The 13,237-nt window shown below is 44.9% G+C and overlaps 1 protein-coding gene across 2 annotated transcripts in view; it reads right to left on the bottom strand.

Moving 5' to 3' along the window:
• Positions 1-11,437, bottom strand: part of CDYL (chromodomain Y like) — a 174,006-nt gene extending 162,569 nt beyond the window's left edge. Inside the window, exon 1 of one of the 2 annotated variants that reach the window (XM_045811664.2) lies at positions 10,978-11,437. In XM_045811664.2, the coding sequence (XP_045667620.1) occupies positions 10,978-11,001 (24 nt within the window). In that variant the 5' untranslated portion in view covers positions 11,002-11,437. The remainder of the gene's footprint in view (positions 1-10,977) is intronic. The other variant, XM_045811663.2, reaches the window with a different exon arrangement.
• Between the last annotated feature and the right edge of the window lie 1,800 nt (positions 11,438-13,237).

Genomic DNA, 13,237 nt, shown 5'->3' with positions numbered 1-13,237 from the left:
AAGGAGAACACTCTTCCTCTGTTCCACTACAGTAAAGGCTTTTCAAGAGCTTACCAACTTCTAAGGCATGTCCCTCTACTGCAACAGAAATCGGTCAAGACAAGGACTCCGAGGTTTTAGCCTTCCTTCCAGTGGGATTATGCATATAACAGACTTCAATTTCAGAACAACCCTTTTTCCACCTGGCCCTCCACTTCATGGTTTTGGTCTTTTTCTCTCCCAGGCCACCTTTTGACAAAGGTGGGGGTACAGCATTGCTGTAAAGCTGTCCACTCATGACCACAATCTCTTTTCTGTTGGTTTTGATCAGGTTTCTGGGAAAACCAAACGTGTCTGGTCTTAACACATTAACTCCCTCCTGCCAAGGTGGAACCACACACCTTGACAAGATCTCACTCCACAATCTTTTATTTATTTTAAATACTTACTGATTTAAGTAATCTCTCCACCCAACGTGGGGTTCGAACTCACAACCCTGAGATCAAGAGTTGCACGCTCCTCCTACTGAGCCAGCCAGGCACCTCTCATTCCACAATCTCTTAAACTCATTCTACATAATCATTGCAACTTCATCGCTTTTAAGCAGTCTCAACCTACAGCTACTTAGGATCATTTACCCTAGGAACACATTTTTAGATATGTATCTATCAATTTAATCAAGACATTCTCAAAACGCTCATTTATGAACTGAAGCTAGTGGTGTTGAATGATGGCATATAAAATAATTCTGGAGAAAATTTTAGTCACATGTACACTCTGAGGGGAGAGTACTACAAATCATATATATATTTTTAAAGATTTTATTTATTTATTTGACAGAGAGAGAGACAGGCAGTGAGAGAGGGAACACAAGCAGGGGGAGTGGAAGAGGAAGAAGCAGGCTCCCAGTGGAGGAACCTGATGGGGGACTCGATCCCAGAATGCTGGGATCACGCCCTGAGCCGAAGGCAGCCGCTTAACAACTGCGCCACCCAGGCGCCCCTACAAATCACATTCTAGTTAGCACCCTCTGCCACATATACCTCTCTCTCCATCCTTAGAGATGATAATAAAATAATCATTAACCTCTTGCTTTAAGCTCAAAAGCTCATCTGCATATAAGAGGAAGTTAGAGGACTAAGACAGGGGTCCTGTTTGCTGGCCGAGAGTTGGAAAGGTGGCTAACCTCTACCTCAGATGTCTGAGGTAAGATGGGCAGAGGATTTCCCTCGGACTGCACACATGAAAAGCTAAATAAGAAAAAGTGAACAGTCAGACTGCTACTTCCCAGGCCAGAGCTTTACCAAGGCAACAAGTATGGAGGCTGGGGTCAAGAGTCAAAAACAGGATGAAGTCTCAACACAAAGGGAAGGTGGCAAAGGGATGAAAATCATGTTGAAGGCACCAGAGCTGGACATGGGGACAAGAACATTGAGGAGGAAAGAGGAGATGAAAGACAGGAAGTTTACTAAGGGGGTACTGGCCTAGCCCATGGGTAGAGAGGAGTTCTACAGCCAGACAGGCCCCCATTCCAACAGAGACCCCACAAATGCTCTCATGACTGATTCTGAGGAATAGCACAATTGTTGTTTTAAGCAGAGAATCAGCAGACAGACTTGAGGTAAGAGCAGCGAGTGCATCTCCTGAAAACCCAGCAATAAGACACTTTAGGTGGAAAGTAAGTATCTTTAAACTTCAATGGTAAGAATTACCGAAATGAGATTTTAAAAAAATCTTTTTGATCACTCAATTCAAATATTCTCATTTACATGTCACCAAATCAGCTAATAATTCTTTCACCTAGTATCGTCATGGATGCTTCTGCATTGGATGCACACACCCAGCGGGAGATCAAGAGCTGTATGAAGACACTAACTTATCTTCCCGAAACATCAACCTGACCCAAAGTTTTATGGAGAAGTACGTACTGGCAAATACGTTGAAGACGTTTACTATCAAATCAAAAAAATTTTCTAGGGCATACACTGTTAACTTCATAAGATTTAGGTAACGTGAGAATTCAGAAACAGGCCAGGACTGCAGCAGGCCATTCAGTCCCCAACTTCCACCTCCATCTCTTCATGAGGCTCTCTGATCTCTCGCTTCTGCTGTTAGGAATACTTGGGTGGAATCTTTGGAAAACATACCATAAAAGTAAACTGCATATTGTCACTTACATGCCAAAACTTCTTAAAAATCATTTTCAACAGCTCTTTTCAGCATATGCCTTTCTTTTCATAAGCATGCCTTTCACATGCTCTGTGGGGCTCAGGAGCCCCTGCCTTCCATGACCCAGAGGTGCCGTCCCCGGCTCATCTCACAAGCAATTTTATTAATGTCAACCCACATGCCTTTGACAGCTCTCTTTCCCTTACCATGTACCTGTTCCTAACACGATAAGGAAGTCGGTGAAGTCCAAGCACATCATGCCTAAAATAAAGGAAAACAGTCTCCAAGAGAGACCCAGAGCTGTTCAATGTGTAAGGAGTGTGACCCCCTCTCTACAAGGCAAGAAGACTTTTATTTGGTCCTGGCTCTCACATATTCTAAAGAGCTGACACACCCAAATTAGTTACATGTTAAAATAGGAAATGCTTCTGTATGCAACTCCGTAATGCCCTAAAATCCTAAAACAGTAAACTACTGATGAAAAATGGGTACATTTTAACCACAGGTATTCATTATCCGCATCAACATCGTTGAGCTTTATCAACAAACACTAGGAAAATATCAACCTCTTAAAAACTTCACATTGCATAGTCCACTATAAATGAAAATAAGACAAAAAAAAAAAAACCAACACAAAGGCATTTCCTAAATATATTGTGGTTAACTTCTCCAACTGGAGAGTATTTTTAGACATCTCCCCCAACATTTTTCACCAACAGCTAAACATAAATACTATGACGAACATTTCAAATGCTCTTTCTAGGAATACAATTTTCTTCCAAATTATTTGTATCAAATTTAGAAATAATTTTCCTCCAAAACACCATGTAGAGTTTTTTTTCAAACAAGATACCTAAATGCACAATTCTTACATATATGGTATAATTTCAAACAATATAACTCCGGTCACTGTAATATTTGTATTTTAGTTAAAAGCCAGCAATTATTGACTGCTCACCACATTCAGATCCTCAGATTAAGCACTGGAACAAAACAAAAAATAGCCAACCACTGCCAGGGAAAAAACCCCCCATGATATTATTTAACACCTAGAGAAAGTAATACTTAAAGTGCAAATTAATAATCTATAGCACAAAAGAAAAAAGTAAATTAGTCACACAGAGTTTGGAGGGATGATTCCTGCTAGTTGTGAACTCTAACGAGGACTGACACTGAAGCTAGCAAGCTGGGGTATCCACCTATTGGAAAAATGGCAACACAGTGGTAGGAAGGGATGGGCTGTGCAGGTGTGGAGAAAGTAAGCCAACAACTATGGCTTTAGTAGCTCAGACCACATGAACAGGCCAACCTCAAGTAAAGACAAATTAGCAAAAATATGCTTATATATCAAGGCTGACAGAACAAAGATGTTGAACATTTTGCCTTAGAAGCATTAGTTTTGTAACTATAATATCCATTTTCATAAATGGTCCCGTTGAAATCTAGTTTACACTTTATTTGCATTTTCAATGTCTTTAGGTAAATCTCAAGCGTTGGCCCTAGTCCTCTATCCCCATTCATGATACCACAAATTCAAAATCAATAAGGTTTCTTCCACTTCTGGCAAAAAAGGAAACAAGATTCCAAAAGGGCATTCTCACTACAAAATAGCTAGATCTTCGATAAAGTATATTTCTTAATGCTTTACTGGGCTTTCAAGAAGCAAGGAAAATATCTAAGTGCCCCATAACTCTCCCCCAACCCAACCATAAAGAATGATTCAATCATAAAAGTAGACAAATACCAAAGACTAAGAAAGCAGGCTACAGATTAGGGGTGGGGGGAACCCCAGATAATGTATAAGTAAAAAATATAATTGTTGAAATTAAAAACTCAATGGGTGGGTTAAAGAGCAGATCAGGCACAGTTCATTAGTGAACTAGAAGTCAGATCCAAGGAAAAACCGAGAATGCAAACAAAACTAAAACAAGATGATGGAAATGAGAGTGTTCTTGCCCTTTGATAGGGAGGAGAAAATGAGAAGACCTTATAAATACCTACTTGGTGAAATTCCAGAAGTGTGTAGAACAGCAGTATTTTATGATAAAATGGACAACACTTTTAGAACTAATAAGGCACAAATTGACAAAAGCACAACAAACACAAACCTTATTATAGAAAGTCTGACATACACAATAATAAAACTAGAGAACACCAAAGTCAAAGAGAGGATCTCAAAAGCAACCAGAGACAGAAGACGGATCTCCTGTAAAGTAACTACACCTAGACTGACAACAGCCTATTCCACCATAATGGGAAAGCCAGAAGACAATGGAAAAGTATCTTCAAAATGCTTAAAGAAATTAACCAATTAGCTGGTTTTATTTGGAATCAATTCTGTTTTCATAAAATGAAGGCAAAATAGAGACATGTCCATACAATCAAAAAAAACTAGACATTTCCATCAATAACACTTCACTAAAGAAATCTCTAAAGGATATACCCAAGAAAGGAATGCCAGAAGGAAGTTCTGATGATCAAAGAAACTGGTAAAGATATAGGTAAATCTTTAACAAACTTTGTATACAATAATAATGTCCTAGTGTATAAGGTTTTTTCCATGGGCAGTAATACACACTGGAAAATAACAGCATGTAAATTAGTTTGGGGGGTGGAATCAGAGTTAAAGGATTTTAAAGTCCTTATACTGTCAGAATTTAAGCTAAAATATTGCTTAACTTTCTTTTTAACTGAAATACAGTTGACACACAATGTGACATTAGTTTCAGGTGTACATCATAGTGACTAGGCAAAGTCTATATATTATGCTATACCTACCCCAAGTGTAGCTACCATCTGTCACCATACAATGCTATTACAAAACCATCGACTATATTCTCCATGCTGTATCTTTCAGCCCCGTGACTCATTCATTCCATAACTTGAAGCCTGTACCTCCCACTCCCCTTTGGATTAACTTTAGACTTCATGTATGTATAATTTCAGGAATAGCCTCTTAAAGAAATAGTGTACAACTTCCAAATCCAATCAGTGAAGTTTTAATATGATTTTACTGTGGACTCTGGCTGAAGCTGAGCTGAGTTTGGCAAAAATAACGTCAGAGTAGTCAATGAAGGGCAGTGAAAGTCAAGTCTTAGCTCAAAGATCTCAAGAACAATTTTAATACTTGTTTTGGGTCACAGATCCCTTTGAAAAACAGATGAAAGCTATCGATCCTCTCCCTCAGAAAAACTCTCATATAGACTTGTACCAATTTTCGTACAAATGGGGGAGACTTTTCCCAGACTCCCCAGAGAACACAGATTCCCCCAAGGCCTTGCACAGCTTAAAAGGCTAAAGAGAATTAAGTTTGTGTGGGAAAGTAGTTAAAAGTTAGAAGTTAGAAGTTCTCCTATCCAAGAGTTGAAACCACATATGCAGAGGAGGAACTAAGTGTAAAAGGAACAGCACAAGGCATAACGTCTGGGGGAGGGGGGATACTGGAGGGAAGGGGTCAAGAATGGAGAGTCATTCCTATAATTCATTCTTTCATTAAAGTGTAGTTCAACAATTATGCAACTATTGCAATATTTGAACTTTGGAAAATAATGACCAGAAAAAAATTCCTACTTTTAAAGATTGTAAGTGCCAATCTTACAACCTGATGGACAAGTATGTCATACAATGAAGACAAAAACATTAAAGCACCCTTAGCTAGGTACCTAGTGTTTTTAATACTCCCTTCCTGGAATGACTCAGTTAACAACCAGCAACAAAGAGCCTTCAAAAAGGACTAGTCTGGTCCACCTAGAGTTCTTTCTCTGCAAAGGCAGATATCAACCCCTCCCCCACCTCAACGTGTAGTGTAGCCTCAGTGTCAGAAACACAGACCACTGCATTCCAAATGCTCCTACATCCACCTGCATTCCGTAAGGAAGCTTTTTGGAAATACAGATTCTGGTCTCCAGCCAAACATTGAAAATACACTCTCATGGTTTGGACCCAAGAATCTGTATTTTAAAAGGATCCTAGATGATGCTGTCACACCTAGAAACACACACAATATAAAAACTACTTACTCCCAAAAACTTGACTCAAATTGGCTTTGCGCATCACAGATACGCAAAACTGTGAATCAGAACATTGCAAATAAAATATTTCCTATATACCATGAAAATATCTTTGATGGTTAAAAATCATTATAGAGCATGAAGAAAAATTGAATGATTCTTAGATTTTATAGCAAGAACGGAAAAAAGGACTTATTCTAGTACACACGAATTGAAAGCAAATTCAGAGGTAAAGCACATAGGATGTCCCCACAGCACTGTTTAGGCAAATAAATAATATTCTCAGCAATTCACATTCAAGATGTTAATTTTCAAAATACACATTTGACTTCACTGCCCCACAATCAACTCCAGCAGTCAAACAACTCTCTTTTTCTTATCTTGGTCAATCTTTTAAGAGCCAGCACACATACACCAGATGAGGGTTTAGCTTAACTAACAACCACCGAAGGTCTCTTGATCTTCGTGATTTCCATTTGGATTACACAAGCAGACTTTATTTATAACTGTGCTTTTGGTCAATGTATGTAAAAATCTTGTGGCGCATAGGAGACAGGAGCAATGACATTCAAAGCATAAGAAAAATTGAAAAGACTTACCTTCCCCCCAATTCTGATTATCCTTCCAAGCTAATCAACTTTAAGACATTTTTTTTATATGCCAGGTACAGTTTCATTCTTAAAAACTTACTTCCATTTCAGATAGACTGGATTATGCATGTGTTAGATAAATAATTTCTCAGAAGGCCAGGACTAGATCACAGAGATCCTACTAAAATTTAGATTAGTTATTATAATAGTTCTCAAGGGAAAAACCCCATATCCACTAAGAAAAAGGGACTAATTAAGATATACATATAAGGAGAATGCATCTCCATTTTACTACAGTGTGGATTCCATATTCAATCCCACATGAACAAAGTCTCATGGTGGTAACTTGACCAGGAGATAAAGTCCTCTTGATCTCACAGCTTTCTTTGGTGATATAATCAATTTACTTGATGCTTTGAAATGCCAAATATCAAAGGAAAACAGGTTCGGTTTCAGGGTTTGAGAGCTGGGTAGGTTTCTTTCTTTCCTTAATAATGGAAGAAGATGGGGCGCATGGGTGGCTCAGTTGGTTAAGCATCTGCCTTCAGCTCAGGTCATGATCTCAGGGTCCTGGTATCGAGCTCCATATTGGGCTCCCTGCTCAGTGGAGAGTCTGTTTCTCCCTCTCCCCCCCACTCCACTTGTGAGTGTGCTTGCTCACTCGCTCTCTCTCTCAAATAAATAAATAAATAAATAAAATATTTTTTTTTAAAAAGAAAACCAGAATGGAAGAAGATAAAGATATTTCCTAGAATAATATAATCACGTAACACTTGGGTATAGCACTTTATCAACTATAAATTGCTTTTACATGCTAAGGTCATTTAAGCTTCACATCTTACTGATTAGAAAGTTCAGGAGAGAGAGTCTCTGAAGACACAGAGCTATTCCCTTCATTATACAGAAGGAAAGAGCGGAACCCAGTCTAGAGCTGGGATTGGAGCTGGAAGGACTTTCATTACTCCACACTCCACCCCCACATGCCTCAACTTCAGTTCCTGAGTAGTTGGTCATCTAAAGCAGAGGTGAGAAAACAAAATCCAGCCCATGGATTTTGTGGAACCCATGGGCTAAGAATAATTTTTACATTTTTAAGTGATTGGGAGGGAGGGAGAACAAGATTATTTTATGACAAGTAAAAATTCTATAAAATTCGAATTTTACTGTCCATAAGCAGTTTTGTTGGAAAATGGCACTCACTCGTTTAGGTGTTATCTACTGTTGCTTTTGCCCTACAACAGCAGGGCTGAATAGTGGCAACAAAGACATGGACTGCAGGGTCTAAAACATCAACTGCCTGGTCTTTTTCATAAAGTCTGGACCCCTGATCTATGGGATGCTTATCATTTTGTGAAAGTTATGAAGTACTCAGCAAGAGTAAGTAAAAAAATCTGTCTTTCCTAATCCTAGCTGCTAGAGATACAGGGAGTACATCCATTCTATCTTCAACAGACGCTCTTTCAATTTTTTAAGGCTGATGCTTCACCCCATCTTGTTCCCTTATTTTTTATTCACATAGTTACAAGAACCACTTTAAACATTTACTAAGGACCTATTAGCATATACCAGGCACCATGCTAAGTACTGGAGATCTCATTTATTTTAGGTGACAAAACAGAGGCTTAGCAATCAGATAATTCACCCAAGTTCATACAGCTACTGCAAACCTGTGCTCTTACCATACCAGGTTACATCAAGAAGCAAGACTTTGAATTTCCTCTTTTGTCAATATATCCCTACAGAATTCTAGAGTTTGAGGCCAAACATGAAACTTCTGTTTTGATTTAGGCAGAACGAAACAAAACGAGGCAACTAATGTCCATAACCTTATTACTAATGTACGTTAGTGTTCTCCCCAGCCTTGTCAAATAGCCTATTAGACTGTAGTGTTTATTTACAATTGCGTATCATTTCTGCCTCACAAGTAATAGTGCCTCGATTAAAACAATACAATTCTCTATCTTTAGAAACAAAACCAGGCCTCGGGGAGGCATGTTAGATCAGTTAAAATACAATAACCATTACTTACTGAGTGCTCACTGTGGGAACTGTGGAGTATGATTTACATTTTTTTTTTCCATCTAAACTTCACAGTTCTGTGAGGTAAGCATTGATCCCAATTATGCTGATGAGGAAACTGAGCTTTCAAGGTAATTTACCCAAGGTGACAGGGTTGGAATTCAATAACTAGGTTTTCTGACTCCAAACCCAGACTCCCAACCACTATGCAGAACTTTCAAATATCAACTTTCAATCGTAATATAGTCATAGAGTCAGTGTTGCCTACAAGTAAAGATAAAGAAATTAGAGAACTTATCCTGAAGGATACTATCACATTATTTACTATCGCTTCAACTATATTTCTATAACACTTTTTTTTCTAAACTAACACAAAACCCAGAATCAGAAAGTCAATTGTGCGAGAGCATCATTTCTTTGCAACGTACTTATTTCCTCCCCAATAAATGCTGAGGACATGAACCATCCTCATACTTTACGCCTATCTCTATGGAATCACTGTAGAGCAGACATTCAATGAACATACTGAATGAACACAAATTTTGAACAAAATGTGACTTATACGTGAATTCTGCCAGGGAAGTAGTGACTAGAAAACCTGAAGATAAGAAGAAAGAACTAAATTTAGTTCATAAAGCACTGGTGGTAAATGTACTGTCTTCAGGAACACTTTCACACACCTAAGATACAACTTATGTATAAGGTGCTACCCTCACCCAAAAGCTAATGGAATGACTTAAGAGATTATGTGTTTATAATCACAAAATGAGTGAATACGCAAACCTAAACTAGCAAAGAATACTCTAAAGTAGAAACCAAAATCCCTCATAAGCATTTTCCCAAATGTTTGTGAGCCTGGAAGACCTGCATCTCTTAGCACATCACTTTCCCTGCTAGAAGGGAAACTTCTTGAGGACAAGATTTTTTCCCCCTTTACATATCCAAATGACCCAAGATCGTATCTTGAATACACCAGGGCACAGCTAATCTGTAAAATGGCTGAAGAGAATGGAACGTTTTCAGCGCCAGCTAAGGTACACTGACCACATACAATGTAAGGGGAGGCAACAATCTTACTATTATTTCTACAGAAAGCAGCCTCCTCATGAGAACTTCTGCAAACACTTGCTTTTAAAAAGCAACAAAAAGTTGCTAGAAGGCTATCGTTGTCGGGAATAGAGTGCCATTCTATGCCAACTGCAATAATGACACCTCAGAAGGTTCACCTGGTACTTATTAGGGGTTGACAAGGGCCATGGGACTCTACTTGTTACAGACGCTTACTTAAGCCCCTAAACACCCAGGTCCCTAAACGCATCATAAAGGTGAATCCAGAGAGTATCCGGAAGTTTTAAGTCTCTTCCGAAGATGTATTTATAAATATATATAAACAAAATCATTTATACAAAAGAACAGAAAGCCTTCCAAGCTTCTGTACTCCTAGGAAGTCTACTTTGAAATACGTCAAGAAGTTACACCGAGGCATACAAAATATGTCTAAAGATCCAAACAGATAACTCCAAAACTTGAAGTTGAAGCTGGCAAACCATCGTTCATAACTTACAGCTCTGATTGTGCCCTTTCTTACTTGCAACGCTGCGGCGCAAATGAATGACGGTGTATCAGCGTTAAATTTAAATTTCCTGGCTCTGGCCACAATGCTAACCTAATTAAAGCATGTGGTCAACGTTTAGCATTTTCGGTGCGTTATTTTGCATCGCTTTGGCCAGCAACAGAGTCGAGACAGTTGCACTCTTCCTCTCGGCCCCCCACTCCCCAAACCGGAGGCAAAATCCTCTCCAAAATGCTTTATTAAATGGACAGGAAAAACACCCCCGCACCGCCTACAGACCCCGCCAAGCGGTAACAGGGGCTTCACACCCATTGCCCTCGCCAAGAACACTTTGGGCTCAGTCTGAGCAAGTCACTGGTGTCAGCGCTACTTCCCCACGGCTGGAGCCCCCCCAGGCGCCCGACAACTCCGGGGAGCCCCCCCGCCCGCCGGGCCCCTCGGAGCAGCGTGGCTCAAGCTCCCCTCGCACACATTTCCCGTCCAGCAAACTGCGGCCGTGGAGGGGGAGGGGGCGAGGCGGGCGCCCGCGGCAGAGCCGGGCCGTCGGGCTGGACGCGGCCGGGCCGGGGCCGGGGAGGGGCTGCGCGGGGCGGCGGGCGGGGGCGGCCCGAGGGTCCGGGAGGGGGAGGGGAGGTACCTCGTACAGCTCCTCGGAAGCCATGGTGGGCGGCGGAGTTGCGGGCGGGCGGGAGGGGCAGGGTCGGGGCGAGGCGCCGCCGCCGCCGGGCGGCCGACACTTTGTTTCAGTTGGGTCCCTGCGTGGCCTGCGCTTCCTGCTCCCGCTCCCGGCGCCGGGAGCTAAGCACGGACGAGCCTCTCACACTCACTGCCAGTGCGGGCCGGCGGCGGCGGCGGCGGCGGGGTTGTGCGCAGGAGCAGCTGCGCAACGCGCCCTCCGCGCCCCGCGCTCACTCCCCGGCGGGCCGGCTCGGGCTCGGGCACATCGCGCCCCGCCGCGGGGCCGGGCCGGGCTGGGGCGGGCGCGGCGGCGGTGCACGGCAGCGCGGCTGGCTCCGTGGCTCCCCCTCTCCGGTGTAGTGCAAAAAGCTTCCTACTTGCGACCAAAAAACCTGCCCCGGCTACTGAGCATGCCCAGTGCGGCCGCCCGGGCCCGGCGGAGACGCGCTCCCGCGCTCCGGGTTTTCGGACAGCCCGCGCGGGAGGGGCGGGGAGGCAGGCGGGGCGGGGCGGCCGAGGGGAGCAGTGGGCTCCGCTCCGGGCCGAGGCGGGCGGGCTGCCGCCGAGAGCTACCCGGCAGGAAGGGGAGGAGCCAGGGAGCGGTGGGCGGGGCCGAGACGAGGCGTGGGCGGGGCCATGGGAACGGTGGGCGGGGCCTCGACTTCTGCAAGTCCCCTCCTGGGGGTCCGACCCGCGGCCGCCCTGCCCGCCGGCCCGCCTCGACGTGGGTGCCGGGACCCGGGCCGGGCGGGACTGGGGGGCCTCGAAGGTCGAGGCGGACGGCGGCGGTGCCCAACTGGGGCAGGCACTGCCGGGCCCGAAGTTGGGCTGGGGGCCGTGGGGGCGAGCTGCCCGCTTCTCAAGCCCACCGCCCCGACGGCAGCGGCGGAGCTGCCAAAAGTGCGGCCTCCCCCCGGGAGAGCGCAGACCTCCCGCCTCCGTGCGCCCGCCGCGGACACCCGTCCCGGGCCAGGCCGGCCCGCAGAGGGCGGGCGGCGTGGCCAGGTGGAACCCCCCGCCCTAACACGTGCCCGTCTCCCCCGCGGCAGCCTCCAAGACCCGGAGCCCGAACCACCCGCCCCGCCGTGTGGCCCGGAGCGCTCCGGGCACGCTCGCTGGGCGGCAGGCCGGGGGTGGGAGCCGGGGGCGGGAGCCCGGCGCAGTCGAGGGCGGCGCGAGGGCGCGGCTGCCTCCACTCTGCCCGCAGTTTCCCCCACGCCAGGCCTCCCTGTTCTCTTGGAGCGTCCACCTCCTCGGACGGGGAGCTGGGAGGAGGGGCCAGAATCTGGGCTCCGGGGAGGTCTGGGTTCTAATGGAACGAAGCTGTCAATGGTGGTTCTCGGAAGGGGGAACGGTGTGGACAACTAAAACGACAGGCCCTCGGATCAGAACAGCGATGGGCTGGCCCTTCCTCCACTTCATAGGAGAGATGGGCAAAGTGGGGACGGCCCGCATGGCTAGCTCCCAGGGCACACCTGCCGGGAGACTAACTGGATGTTTCCCCATCCGTGCGGAACGAGGAAGGGGCTTCCTGGCCTGACTCCCCCAAACAGCCCGCAACTCCAAACCGTCCTCCCGAACTTCTCCACGGGACACTACAGAGGCATAGTTTCACATTTTCTCCTACTTCCTACACCTGGAAGCCACCTCCAGAGCCTACATTTTCCCCCAAAGGGTCCTCTGCCGCCTCTGCGTTCCTGGTGCTCTATCTAGCGCTCGTTCCTAACCGACCTTCCACTCACCGCGCTCCTCCCACCACTTTTCTTTGTAAAACACAATTCGATTGGGCCCCAAACATACAGTTTAACCACCACAGGGCTTTTCACAGACTCCGCTGAGTTTCCTGCCCTCCCCACTCCCGGGAACATGCACAGCGCTTGCCCTTAAGTTACTTGAAGTCGAGTCACCATTCTCTCCTTGCCGGTGCCTCTACCAGCAATTCCCTGGGCCCGGAATGCTCACTTTCAACCTTAAACTCCAGCTCCGACGTCACCTCAAAACGTAGCCTTCTGACTTCCAGAGCAAAATCAGTTATTCCCTCTCCAGGGGCTCCTGAAGCCCTCGGGTGTGCCCCACGGAAGGGTTCATCTCAGTGTGTTTCAACCGTTTCCTCCACTCTTCTCTCCCACCCACATTTCTAGACTATGACTTTCTCCCAGATCTCATCTGCAAATTTGACTCTCCAACCCTTGCACCATTCTCTACATACAAAATAAGTT

Source organism: Ursus americanus, chromosome 32 (genome assembly GCF_024610735.1).
Source record: "Ursus americanus isolate L20-20 chromosome 32, mUrsAme1.1.p, whole genome shotgun sequence".
NCBI classification, from domain to species: Eukaryota; Metazoa; Chordata; class Mammalia; order Carnivora; family Ursidae; genus Ursus; species Ursus americanus.
The sequence above is the reverse complement of the archived record's forward strand: the minus strand, read 5'-3'. Positions and strand labels throughout refer to the sequence as shown.